This window comes from Durio zibethinus, chromosome 17 (genome assembly GCF_047325235.1).
Source record: "Durio zibethinus cultivar Kanyao isolate XHJ-2024 chromosome 17, ASM4732523v1, whole genome shotgun sequence".
Taxonomy (NCBI): domain Eukaryota; kingdom Viridiplantae; phylum Streptophyta; class Magnoliopsida; order Malvales; family Malvaceae; genus Durio; species Durio zibethinus.
In genome coordinates this window covers 13,642,213-13,657,202 of record NC_143178.1, presented here as the reverse complement: position 1 = coordinate 13,657,202, position 14,990 = coordinate 13,642,213, and the positions used below count along the sequence as shown (strand labels likewise).

General features: G+C 33.0%; 1 protein-coding gene across 1 annotated transcript; it reads left to right on the top strand.

Moving 5' to 3' along the window:
• Positions 1-732: 732 nt before the first annotated feature.
• On the top strand, positions 733-1,828 carry LOC149514038 (uncharacterized). Its single transcript, XM_089745742.1, has 3 exons — positions 733-879; positions 972-1,364; positions 1,601-1,828. Exons 1-3 carry the CDS (start codon positions 733-735, stop codon positions 1,826-1,828), a joined length of 768 nt encoding a protein of 255 aa, XP_089601868.1.
• The last annotated feature ends 13,162 nt before the right edge of the window (positions 1,829-14,990 follow it).

Below are 14,990 nucleotides of genomic sequence, written 5' to 3'. Positions count from 1 at the left end.
AGGTATCAAAAATTGGCTGAACATATTACTTGAGCAAGAATAGATGATATGGATGCAGAGGTCAAGGGTAAGCTGGCTCAAGAATAGTGATAAAAACACCAAATTTTTTCATGTGCAGGCAACCCGAAGGAGGGTAAATAGATCAAAGGCCTTGAAGATGAAGATGGGCGTTGGCACGAGGGGGACTAGGAAATGACTAAAATAGCCACGAAATACTTCATCGTTTAAAACAAATGGGTCCGCTAACCAGGAGGTAATATTGGGGGCCATTACACCGAAGGTAACCTTGAAGGAGAATAAACAACTCTCATGTCAGTTCACTGCAGAGGAGATTTTGGTAGCCATCAATCAAATCCTTCCATATAAGGCTCTAGGCCCCGACGGTAAGCATGCTAGCTTCTTCCACACTTTCTGGCATATGGCAGGACCAGAGATCACTAGTTTCTGCTTAGCTGTGCTAAATGATGGAAGTAGTGTTAAAGAGGTTAATGACAGTCCTCTCGTACTTGTTCCTAAGACAAAAAGCCCAACTAAAATGACACAATTTAGGCCGATAAGCCTTTGTAATGTCCTCTACAAGATCTTTGCCAAAGCCTTAGCTAGTAGATTGAAGAAAGTTCTACCCTCTAGTAGACATATTACAAACGAATATACTCATTGCATATGAACTGCTGCATACCCTAAGACTCAAAAGACAAAGGTAAGACTGGTTGGGGAGCAATAAAATTGGATATGAGTAAAGCATCTGATAGGGTAGAATGGGGCTTCATTGAATCTGTTATGAGAAGACTGGGTTTCTGTGAAAAATGGATGTCAGTTGTTATGCTTTGTGTAGAAACCGTTTCATATGGAATTGTTTTAAATGAGGAAGTATCTGATGTTAGCCTGAAATGAGGCAGGAGGAGCTCTTCTCCCCATTCTTGTTACTGATATGCTAAGAGGGTTTATTGACTCTACTATCCAAACATCAGAGGGAAGGATTACGAGAAGGTGTCAGAGCTAGTGTAAATGGCTCGAGAATTACTCACTTGTTCTTTGCAGACGATAGTCTGCTATTTATCAAAGCAAACCTCACAGATTGTGAAGGAGTGAGAGGACCATTGAAGATTTACGTGGATGCGTCTGGACAGAAGATAAATTATAAGAAGTCCGGCTTATTTTTCAATAAAAATACAGGCAATGAAAGGCAAGAAGAAATTAAAAACTTACTTGAAATCCAGATCATCAAAAGCCCAGAAAAATATCTAGGACTGCCAATGATCATTGGGAGAGGAAAGAGGCGCTTTTTCATATGGATATTGAATAGTATGAGACAAAGAATCGAGAACTGGAGTCATAAATGGATCTCAGCTGAGGGAAAAGAGGTTTTCATAAAGGCAGTATTGCAATCGACGTCCTCTTATGCAATGTCCTTTTTTCTATTTCCCAAAGGTCTCTGTCAGGAGATAAACATGACCATGAACTCGTAATAGTGGAGAAGCAACAATGACAAAGACGGTATTCACTGGCTGGCGTGGAAAAAACTGTGCAATACAAAAACGAAAACGGGACTTGGCTTCAAAGACATCGAATGTTTTAATTTGGTCCTTTGGCAAAACAGGGTTGGAGAATTATGCAAGACACAGAATCTTTGGCTTATAGAGTCCTAAAAGCAAAGTACTTTCCCAAAAAGTCTTTCTTGGAGGCAGATGAGGGGCATAGACCATTCTATACGTGGATAAGCTTATGCAAAGGTAGGGAGCTTCTAAAGCTGAGGGTTAGGTGGCGTGTGGGGAGTGGGGAGTGGGGACCAAATCAGAATTTTTGCAGACCCATGGATACTAGATGAAAGCTCTTTTAATCCAATACCTCTAGACAGTATTAACCCCGAGATGGAAAAAGTTTGTGACTTGATAGACGTGGTAAGTGGAAGATAGGATAGGAGAAAACTTGAAAGCTCTTCCAAGAAGCCACTTTGGATAAAATACTAGCACTACGGCAAAATGGTGTTTTAGTGACAGTTTTGTAGTGACCTTTCATTTATAAACGCCGTTAGTTTTCGTATTTTTATAAAACTTCAGGCGTTTATTATTCAAACGCCACTAAATATTCAAATAACGACATTGTTATTTATAAACGTCACCCAAAATTTGATATTATAGGCATTTCTCAATTAAAATACCTTGAATCTTTTTTATTAAAAGTTTCGATGAACAGTTAAGGCATATTTTTTGTAGACAACGCCTTCAATAATTACGTCATAAAAAATTGTATGAGATTAATGAAGGCGTTGTCTACAAGAAACGTCTTTAATATTTAGACTAAAAATTTCCCTGGCTTATTAAAATTTTTTTTTATTTTCTACAAAAATTCCTTCAATATTAAGGTTATTGAATTGTTTGAATCGTACGGATGTTTACCATAAGGTTGTCGGTTCGATCCATCCTTAATTTAGTTTTTTTTGGGTTTAGGCACAGATTATTTGTTATTGATTAGTCTAGACGTTTTCTTGGCAAAAACGCCTTCATCAATTGGCAGCAAAAAATATTTCATAGAATATTGAAGGTGTTTTTCGTGGAGAGACGCCCTTAATAATCGATAGCAAAAATATAGACTCGATTCTTGAAGGCGTTTTTGATCGAACTCGCCTTCTAAAATCCAATCAATAAATTTTTTTTTATTTTTAAAGACGATTTTGTAAGAAATGCCATCAATTTTTCATAGACAAATTTTGGATGGGATGGTTGAAGGCGTTTTAGGCTCTAAACAGCTTTAATATTCCTAACTATAAATTTTAATTGTCAGATTATTGAAGGCGACTATATCCAAAAATGCCTTCATAAACATTTTGTTGGGATTATTGAAGGCGTTATCCGTAGGAAAACGCCCTTCATAATCCATTTGATTAATTTTTAGTTGATATTATTGAAGGTATTTTTTGCCCAAAATGCCTTTAATATTTCAGACAATAATTTTTTAGGGGGATTATTGAAGGTGACTTTGGTAAAAAAATGCCTTCAATGTTTTCTGTTAGGGGTGATTGAAAGCGTTTTCTTGCTAAAAATGCCTTCATTAATTGCATCAAAAAAACATAATTGATACTTTATATTTGAAGTCAGTTGTAGGTTTGTGTCCAGAAAAATATTTGCTGTCAACTGTATATTTATGCCCAGAAAATATTTAGTTTATATATCTGATACTATGAATTACATTTTAGAATTTGCTTAATGAACATTGTTGTATTTCAAAAAATTGATCACACATTCGAAATTAAAACTGATAACATTGCCATATTAATATACTTTTATGAAATAATCGTACTTAGTATTTTAATAAGTATACATAGTGTATTCATATTAAGTATAACAATAATATTAAACGAATACCCTCAATGTAAAAACTTAAAGTTCCATTCAACATGGCATGTTACAAATATTATAATAATTTATTCCATATATATTTACATTCAACCAACAATGTCTAACCTGAAGGTTTATCAATATTAATAAATGACAATACATAATCACAACATTCTTTACGGACTTCATCTAGCTCTTCTTCCGTGAAGCTTTCTTGACCCTCCCACTAAAAAAAAATATCATAAGTAAATGTTAAGAAATGAGAACATAATGTACCATTTTATTTTTTAATATATAATGAGTTTATGAAATTTATACTAACCTTGAATAATGTGGTCATAAAATCATGAACACTATCTCCTGCATAAAACGAATGACATAATATCCACATTCAACATTACAGGGTTGACGAGGTACTTGAAAATAAAATTGAGTCGGTTTAAAAAATATTTATCTACACAAACTCAGCATTAAAAGAATAAATTTGACATTTACCAGTAATGACACCCATTTAAGTTTTTTTATCTTTTTATTGAATGCAGATATTACCCTAAATTGAAAAGAAAAAAAATTAGTGGGAACATAAATAAAATTTCTTATGAAGAAATAGAACATATATAATATAATAAAGTACTATAATACCTCTTTATAAAAGTTTAAATATCGGGATTAGGCATCGCCGTCGGATTAACTGAATTAAGAAAGTATGGCGTTAAGGATTTGGTGTCAGTCACTATAAGCACCCATTGACGACTGTAAAATAATAACAATGATATACTCAAAATACGTATCAGATCATAGAATGGAACATGTTAGAGTAAGTAAGGTTGAAATATAGCTTACTGCATATTATACGGGAGCAAATAATAATCAACTGATCTTTTCATGTATAGGACACATGATTAGCACGATACACGACTATGCTACTCTGCTCACTAATGAAGTTGGGGTCAATGAATCTAAATCTGTTCGTCAACTGTCTCCCCTTCAGCTTTCTATACAGGAAACTACACGATAACAATCAACACTATTGGTTAGTATTACACCCTAATACTAACTTACTATATATTGAATGTGCATATTTGTATTTATAAGCTAACCTCATATAAGTAACGATTTCAGCAGCTGATAATTCATCCATTTCACAAAATTCTTTCACCTCATCCACACCAATGAAGGAAAATGATTGTTTATCAAATAAGTCTTTCTTAGACTCAATGGATATGAAATTTCTGCCGGTATAATTCTCCAGCGAATATTTTGTTAACTCATCCATGGAAGCCTGGGCAAGGGTTAGAGTTTGAGTCTATACATCCTCCTACAACATTTAATGAAATATAAGTATTAAAATTAAATCAATCAATATAATAAACAAATTAATATTCAAATTATAAACAATATCATACTTCTTGGGTGGTAACGGATAATGGAAGCTTTTTGTACGAAAATGATGCTATAAAATCTTGCCAAACTATTAGAAGATCTGCTTCAAAGTAAGTCCTACCAAACTATTTGGAGACTTTACTAATTTTTTTGAACAAAATATTAATAAATTTGATGGCGGTGCTTTTTCAAAGTGGGACACTAGTCCCCATGAATACTCCTGAGGTAAAAAAATTATCTTAAATTACTACCAAACTATTGGGACAATTTTAAGACTAATTTTTAATATTTAATATTTTGGTAAAAACGATAGGTCCATAGATCTATACGTTATGATAGTTTGACAACTCCGCTGGGGACACAAAGGGTCAAACAAGTAAACGTTTCTTATTATCCAAGCCTTGCTTAATAAATTTGAGTTTATTTTCTTTCTTTCCTATTTACTTTTTTTCATTTCTCACATTTGTTTAGTTATTTATTTATTTATTGTATATATCTGTCATTCATTTGCATGTGCATAACATAAAGTTCTCCACCCAAGCTCTACCTTTAGGAAGGGGTGAAGTACCTATGCCCTCATGAGATTTCATGTCTCCATATGGGCCTATGAAACACTCTCACTCAAATTGAACCCTTTTCGTTTGTAGCCTATTATGGGTGAGGATCGATGTGCCTTGCTAGTCTGTAATGGACAATAATGTAAGGAACAATTTGGAAATCTTTTGGAAATGGTTTAAACCACTTATAGTTAACTTTAATAGCCTAACCATAGGTAGAGCCATATACTCTCACATTTTATAGTTAACCCGAAATTTATGATCACATTGTTATTTTACTCACTTTATAGTGTTTATTTTATATTTCTACTGAAATGACTAATCGATTTTCTTATCTTTTTTTATTTTCTTCATTTTGTGCATATTCATAAACATACATATAGATTGCATAGTGTTCTTACTCTAAAAATTTTTTCAACAAAAGCTCTCATGGACCCCACTAAATGTCAAGTTTGCACCTCATCTATACTTTTCAAATGTGACTCGTCTATAAATGTAAAGCTAGAGTCAGAAAAGAGGTAGCAAGAAGGAGTTACTTATCACCTAATTATATCTCTACATTACTAAGGGAAGTTCGCTTACTCTTCAAACAAAGTGATTTGAGAGGCTTATCAAATATATGGAATAGCATGGCTCTTTCAAGGCAGTAGGCCTTTTGTCAGAAGTTTGGGCATATTGCACATTTTCTATTAATAAAGGTTGATAACTCACTCATTAAGGCAATGATACAATTATGGGATCCTTTTTATTGTTGTTTCATTTTAATGAGGTTGATCTGATGCCAACAATAGAGGAGTATTTGACTTTAATAAGCATCTTTGGTCTCTAGATAGAGTGTATGTGAAAAAGCACAAATCAGGGAATCGCAGGAAGCTAGTTCATATTTTATGAGTAGGAAAAGAGCTTGTAGATTCATATATCTTAGAGAAAAGAGATCATAAAGGTATTTCAAAGAAAGTTTTTCAGAATGTTATTGTCAAACATCCAGATGATGATAAAAGAATGAGTGTGTTGGCTCCAGCCATATATGGGTTGGTCATTCTTCCCAAGGTCTTAAGCCACATTGAGATAAAAGTGGTTGATTTGTTTGAACAAATTGAAAAGGGGTGTAATCCCTCACTAGCTATTTTGGCAGAAACTATAAGATTTTTGAACTTTTGTAGGCAAAATGACAAAACACACTTTATGGGTTGTATACTGCTACTATATCTATGGATGAAAAGCCATTTTAAATGTAAGAAGAAACCATTTTCCAAGCTTTATTTTCACATTCGAATCCCAATTAAGGAGTTCTATTAGAGTATTTAGCTAAAAGCAAAGACTCAAAAAGAGTGAAAATATCCATTGCAAAAGCTCACGGCTGGTCAAGTGAAGTGGTTAGCTCCATTGATGAACTGAGAACCTATGTTGTATTAGTGTAAAGATGAGATAGGGGTTCCACTCCTAGGTTTATAAGGGTCAACAGGTTGTGCACCATTGATGGTAAGGAAATAGCATGAGGTTAAATAGTTTATTCCCATGACATACAAGCTTAGCCAGTTTAACTGTTTATATAGGGAGCCTAAAACTTTTCAGAAGATCGACAACATAATCAAGGCTTGGAAAAAACCCAAGAGAGTGAGCCTTGGGTCTTTTACTAATAAAATACTCAAGGATATCTTATTTGGAAAACCAAAAAGAGCCAAGAGTTTATGTTTAAAGACCATTGCCAGTTAGTGAACTAGGAGTCAGATAATATGCCTTTAGAGTCAGAATCAGAAATGGAGAAAGAGAAACTAAAACAAGAGATTCTAAGGCTTCAGAAAGAAAAAAATAATGGAAAGACAAAATAAAAATAGAGTCCAACAAAACTCAAAAGGTTGCCAGAGAACGGGATGATACTTTTAAAGAATTGATGGAGTTGCAACAAGAACACAAGAGATTGCATATACAGGTACGAGCTAAGGAAATAAACAACACAAATCTGGCTTATGAGAATGAAAATCTAAAGAAAAAATGCTTCTAAATGAAAGATGATTATGTTAAAGTTCAATATGAAAATGAAATGCTCAGAGAGTACATTCAGACCCTAAAGTAGAAGTTGAATGAACAAAGAGACTACATCAGAAAGCTCATAAAAAAGAACAAAGAATTGTCCTATCAGGTATGGTTCAACAAAAGAGAAAGTTTGGGAAGACAAAGGTACATAAAGCATCTTACAGCCCAAATTGACAAAGTAGTAGTCAAAGCGCGAGAAATGGCACTGTAGGTCAAGATATTGAGAACCTTGGTTATGCTAGTAGAAGAGTATAGACAATGACTGTTAAACTTCATTAAAGAAGCCAAAGACTAGTATGAGCAAGTTAGATATTTTTATAGAAGAAAAGTTTTAGATTTAATGTAAAATAGACTCCTATAGAATAAATGAAAGTTCCCTTTTGTTGAAATTTTTAAAAGAGCAAATATTTTTTTCTTTTTCCTTTTTTCATGCATTGTATTACATTCATTCATTATCATGACATGGTCACTGATTTTAAATTATGGTACTAAGGTATAAGAATAGCTATACATTTGTATAACACTCGGGCTAAAGCTAAGAAAATAGAACATGACAATGCAAATTATCTCAAAATGATAAAAAAAGCACTTGAAAGAAAATTAAGCAAGATTTTGAAAGCTTTGAAAAAGGTAAATAGAGGAAACACAGTAAAGTAAGAAACCTCATATAAAGATACTGAGTCATAGTATCCTCTAGGTTTTGACCCACACTAGACTCAAACCTCTTCAAGCTTTTGGCCACAACAGACTACATTCTTAAACTATAATTATTTAGGGATACCCTATGCACCCAATTAAGAGAATGCTTAAAGTTATAATAATCCAGTCTTCGCTGAGAAGGTGACAGAGCCCATCCAAGTTCCTAATCTAGATGAGACAAAAGAGAAAGAGAAGTTGCAAATGGTTACGTCTCAAAGGACCGTAAGATCGATCAAGCTATGAGTATGATTGAAGAAAGACTACAATCTGTTAAAGGCATCGATTTCTATCGATCTATGAATGTTGTAGGGCTTTGTTTAGTACCATATGTGGTAATCTCACCTAAGTTTAAAGTACCAAAATTTAAAAAATATGATAGTACAAAATGCCTTATTATGTATGTCACAATGTATTTTTGCAAGATGATGACACATGCTAGCAATGAAAAGTTGCTCATGCATGTTTTTTAAAATAGTCTAATCAGATCTACTGTAAGACGGTGTGTTTAGTTGGACAACCGCATAAAACCATGGAAGGATCTAACCCGTTCTTTCATCAATTAATATCACTACATCATTGATATGACTTCTAATTACCTTTTCCTGTAATGAATGAAAAAAAAAGCATCTGAATCCTTCAAACAATATACCTAGAGATGGTGAGATATTGCTACTCAGGTACAACCTCTTCTAACGAAAAAAAAAAACTATAATGCTAGTGTAAGCACTCTAAAATCACCATACTATGAAAGAAAAATAGGAAACACGACTAAGAATTTAGCTGATATGGTGATTTTGAGAGAGATCATCTAAAATGCCATAAAAATGGCAAACTTGAAAAAGAAGAGTCTTTTAAAAAAGCACCTAAGAAGAAGAAAAGTGAGGCTCAAGCTATGAATCTTGAAGGGCAGTAATTCAAAAGCTATTCTCGACCAACCTATCCCACATATTACCAAACTACAAGTCATGCTTCTACTTTTCAACCGACTACATGAACTTTTTATCCATCTTTACCAAGATTTTTTATTTTTTCAATTAACTCAATAAGTAGTGTTGAGAACCATGAACCTAAGAGAGACCTACAACTGTAATTCCTTAACGCATAGAGTGTAAAGTCTAATTAAAAAAAGGCTTATAAGTTTTGACACTAATAAAAATTCAACACCCAATGTCAGTGGGAGTCCACTACCTAATCACATAGTCAATTCCTTGAATAAAGATAGAAGGTATATAAAAATAAAAGTAAAAGAGATCACCATACCATTTTGGTAGCCATATAACGCTCTATATAAAGCCAAATTGATACAACCAATAGCCTTATACACCTACTGTGAAAGATGTGTCCCAAACTAAAGATGCAAATATCATAATGGAGATCCGAGACATTCTATTAAAAAATGATAACAGTTTTATGAAAAGGTACAAGAGTTAATGGATTCTTATCAAATAGAGTTATATGATGAGTTAAGGGCCCTGAAAAATATTAAAGTGGCCATGATAGATAGATGAGTGCCAAAACCTATCACCATCTGCTACAATAAAAAGTTAAAATCAGCTAGGAATAAGTTTGGTCCCAAACTAGTAGCATTCAAAATCTTGTGCCCATTATCTACAAGGATGAGAAAATAATACCATGGTGATATAATTGTGAGGTGATGACCCAAGGGCAAGAAAAAGTTATGCCAAAATCTAAAACTACCAATATAATAGGTGTAAGAGGCATAACTAGAAGTAGGTGTTATACTCTAGAAATCTTAAAGAAAATAAGAGAGGGGACGAAAAAACAAACTGAACCAGAAGAGATTTCAAAAAAAGATACCTCAAAGTTTATGCCAAAAAAGGAGGCTTGTGAGTTTTTAAAGCTAGTAAAGCATAGTGAATACTCTATGATGGAATAATTGAATAAGATGCCAGCAAGAATATCTCTGCTATCACTTTTTTTAAACTCAAAACCACATTGTAATACCTACTAAAGGTATTGAATCAGGCTTATATGGCCTACAACGTGTCTGTCGAATATGTGAATCATTTTGCAAGAAACCTAGTGGTGCCATATCATATCTCTTTCAATGATGATGAGATTTTACCTAAAGATAAAAGAGGTACTAAGGATTTGCACATCACTATTAAGTGCAAAAACCATATAATAGATAAAGTCTTTATAAATAATAGATCAACTATAAATGTTATACCCATGTTTACCCTAGCTAGATTACCCTTTGATAGGTCTTACATCTAAAACAATCATATAGTGGTTTGAGCATTCGATAGGACCAGATGAGAAGTCTTGAGAGATATTGAGTTGCTCATATAGATTGGGCCATATGTTTTTAACATAAAATTTCAAGTAATGGATATCTTTCTATCATATAATTGCTTATTAAAAAGACCATAGATTCAAAAAGTGAGTGTTATCCCTTCGTCATTGCATTAAAAGATCAAATTTAATATGGAAGGATAATTGGTAATTGTGGTTGAGGAAGAAAACTTATTGGTGACTCAACCTATAAATGCCCTATATCTAGAAGTGACAGAAGAGTCATTAGAATGCTTTTATCAATCATTTAAACCTATCAATGTAGTAGGTGAAGGGCTCAAATTTAGTCAGATTGTAATCAATCAAATGATTAAAAGGGTTAGGGTATTGAGTTTGGCTTGGGTAAAAGCCTATAAGGGACAAAAAAACCTTCTAAAATTGAAGACAATAGTGACAGATTATGATTGGCTTATAAGATGGAAGAACTGCGAAATAATAGTAAGAGGACAAAGAATGGGTCAATAGTTGTTCCCCATTTAAATGAAACTTTTATTCCTAGAGGATACATACACCCAAGAGCTGAAGATGATACAAGAGAAGAATTAAAATGTAAAGAAACTTTCACCAAGTTATCCATTCATATAGTGGGCAACGAAAGCCAAAATAATAAAGCTTTGGTTTACCCATGCCCACCCAACTATGAACTAAAGAATTTGAGGGTCATCTAAATGATTGCTGTTTCTGATATTTTTTCAATATAATTACAAATCCCAATTGCTTATGCCCAAAAGCAATAGGATAATCTCTTACATTTGGACCTTTTATTTTTTGTTATTTCAATAAGAGATAAGTGCATACATTTTATCCATTTTTTCTATTTCATTTATTCTCCCATCAAAGCATTTCGCCAATATTTCTTACTTCATTAATTTTCAGGTCCCCAAATAAACATGAAGGTAATCATGACAATAATCAGGGGTTTAACTTCAAAAATTCAATTAATAATGATGAACTTGACACTAAAGATAACTTTAAAGAATACACTTTACCACTAGATTTAATAAGACTAATTGAGCAGGAAAATAAATCCATCAAGCCTCATCAAGAAGTTATTGAAATGATTAATCTAGGTGATGTCGAGAACAAAAAAAAAAGTTAAGGTTGGTACTTAACTCCCGACAGTTGATTGACAATGATTAAAATATTTGCTTTGGGAATTTGTAAATGTATTTGCCTGGTTCTACCAAGATATGTCTAGGCTTAACACTGAAATAGTGAAACATAGGTTACCTCTAAAGCCAGAATGCAAGTTGATGTAACAAAAGTTAAGGAAAATGAAACCAAAAATATTGCTAAAAATTAAAAAAGAGGTAAAGAAACAATTTGATGCTAACTTTTTACAAGTGATCAAGTATCCTAAATGAGCAGCTAATATAGTACATATCCCCAAGAAGGATGAAAAAGTATGAATGTATGTAGACTATTGAGATCTGAATAGAGCTAGTCCAAAAGATAAATTTCCTTTACCTCACACAGATACATTAGTAGATAATGCAATATGATATTCGATGTTCTCTTTTATAGATGAATTCTCTAGCTATAGTCAAATAAAAATGGCCCAAGATTATATAAAAATGACCACTTTCGTGACTATATGAGGAACTTTTTGCTACAAGGTCATGCCATTTCGATTGAAAAATGCTAAGGCAATCTATCAAAAGGCTATGGTGGCACTTTTCCATGATATGATGCATAAGGAGATTGAGGTGTATATGGATGACATGATTACAAAATCTCAGAAAGGAGAAGATTATGTTGCTAATCTCAAAAATTTGTTTGAAAGGTTAAAGAAGTTTCAGCTCAAGTTGAATCCATCCAAATGTACGTTCGAAGCTAGGTCAAAAAAATTGTTGGGATTTATAGTAAGTGAAAAAGGGATATAAGTTGACCTGGATAAAATTCGAGCCATTTAGAACATATCCCCACCAAACATACAAAAAGAGGTTCGAGGTTTCTTAGGTAGATTGAATTATATCTCTCGATTCATTTTTCAACTCACTTTTAAATGTGATCACATCCTTAAACTCCTCTGGAAGAATAATCCCAACATTTGGAATGAGGAATGTCAAGAAGCCTTTGATAAGGTTAAGCAATACCTATCAAATCCTTTAATATTAGCACCATTTTGTTTTGGGAAGACCATTAATTCTATATATAGTGGTGCATGAGAAATTGATGAGATGTGTACTGGGTTAACAAAATGAATATGGCACGAAAGATAAAGCTATTTACTACTTAAACAAGAAGTTCACAAAGTATGAGTTTAAGTATTCATCATTAGAGAAAATATATTGTGCTTTTGCTTAGATAGCTAAGAGGCTCAAACAATATATGCTTTATTACATGACTTGGCTTATAGCTAAACTTAACCCAATCAAATACATTTTTGAGAAACCATCATTATTAGAAAGAATTGCAAGATGGCAAGTGATACTTTTGGAATATGACATAATTTATATGAGCCAAAAGGCAATAAAAGGAAATGTCATTATTGAATTTCTTGTAGAAAAGCTGCTGATGATTATGAACCTATGAAACTTGATATCCCAGATAAAAAATTAATGACCATCACAGGGTTAAAAAAAGATAATGATGATGAAAAAATATAGAGAATGTATTTTGATGGGGCTATTAATGCCATGGGACATGGGATTGGAATAGTTTTAATATCTCCAACAAAATATTTTTACCTTATGATGGCATGAATAAACTTCAATTGCACCAACAATGTGGCTGAATATGAGGCTTGTGTTTTTGGATTACATGCGGCTTTAGATAGAAAAATTAAAGCACTAAGGATGTTTGGGGATTCAACCTTAGTTATTTATCAACTAAAAGGTGAATGGGAGACAAAGAATTCAAAACTCATTCCTTATCACAAATACATCTTAGAGCTATGTGAACAATTCAAGGCAATCCAATTTAAAAACTTGCCTTGTGAAAAAAATTAGATCGCAGATGTCTTGGCCACCTTGGCTACAATGGTACAAATCGATAACACTACTAAAATTCAGCCCATCAAGTTAGATGTCAAAGACATTTCAATACATTGTGCCAGCCTGGAAGAGAAAGATGATGGCAATCCTTGGTATCATGACATTATACGATATCTAAAAGATCAGCAATACTGGGATCAAGCAACAAAAAATGATAAAAGGGTTTTGAGAAGATTAGCTATGAGATTCTTTTTGGATAGGGAAATTTTGTACAAGAGAGGCAAAGACCAAGTATTATTACATTATGTAGGTGTTTTTGAGGCCAAAAGATCCTTAGTGAGGTGCATGATGGTGTATGTGGAGCACATGCTAATGGACATATAATGACAAGATAGATTATGCGAGACAGATATTACTAGTTGACAATGAAGAAAGGCAACATTGATTATGAAAAAAAAATACCATAAATGCTAGATTTATACCAATATGATTCATGCTCCACCTAGTGCCTTACATGTTATGACACCACCTTGGCCATTTTCTATGTGAGGAATTGATGTCATTAGTCTAATTACCCTAAAAGCATCAAATAGGAATATGTTCATTTTTGTAATGATTGATTACTTTACCAAATGGATTGAAACAGCTTCATTCATAGTTTTAACTCGCTTAGTAGTCAATAAGTTCATCAAAAGAGAAATAATATGTAAATACAAACTCTCAGAGAGGATCATCTCAGATAATACAAAAAACTTAAATAGTAAGATGATGTAAGAAATATATACTCAGTTCAAGATTAAGCACCATAATTCAGCTCCCTATTGCCCAAAAATGAATGGAACAGTCAAAGTTGCAAATAAAAATGTCAAAAGGATTCTGAAAAAGATGATTGAGGCATATAAAGATTGGCACAAAAAACTACCTTTTGCTCTGCATGCTTATCGAACCTCCATGCACACCTCTACCAGGGCAATCTTTTTTTCCTTGGTTTATGGAATGGAAGCTGTATTGTCAATAAAAGTAAAAATCTCATCTCTAAGAGTCTTAAGGGAAGTGGGATTAGCAGAGGCTAAATAGGTCAAAGAGTGCTATGAACAGTTAAATTTCATTAAAGAAAAGAGATTAGCAGGACTCTATCACGGTCAATTATACCAAAAGAGAATGATGAGAGCTTATGACAAAAAGGTTCAACCTCATCAATTTCAAAAAGAAGAATTGGTATTGAAAAGAATTCTTTCAAGTCAACATGATGATAAGTGAAATGGACTCTAAATTGAGAAGGACCATATGTTGCAAAAAGTGCTTTTCAGGAGAAACCTTAATTTTGCTAGAAATGGATAGAGATGAGCTTCCTAATTCTAGTAACTTTGACATCATGAAGAATTACTTTGCTTGAAAAAAAAAGTTCAAGTTAAAAACCTAGCTGAACAGAAAAAAAAAAAAGGTTCAAGTTGAAAACTTGAAAGGACAACTTGAACTAAATGGGGTTATCCGAGTTGAAAACCTACAAAGGTGACTTGGATAAGGATGATATGGCATCACTTGATAGGTATACTAGAATTAGTGAATTTTAAGGAATTTTGAGGTGTTGAAACATCATATGGTTGAGTTTTTTAAAAATCCAAGTTTTATTATCATGTTTATCTGATTATTTGTTTTTGGGTAATGTTATTTCAAATAGCCATTCCTATGTACCTTAACCTATAAATTACTTTTCCTTTAAA

Excerpts from the sequence above, each read along its gene's own strand:
- LOC149514038 (XM_089745742.1), top strand. The coding sequence starts at position 733 with ATGAGTAAAGCATCTGATAGGGTAGAATGGGGCTTCATTGAATCTGTT. Across the intron at positions 880-971 it reads TAAATGAGGAAGTATCTGAT|AGGGAAGGATTACGAGAAGG; the intron begins GTTAGCCTGAAA and ends TCCAAACATCAG. Across the intron at positions 1,365-1,600 it reads TCTCAGCTGAGGGAAAAGAG|GGTTGGAGAATTATGCAAGA; the intron begins GTTTTCATAAAG and ends TTGGCAAAACAG.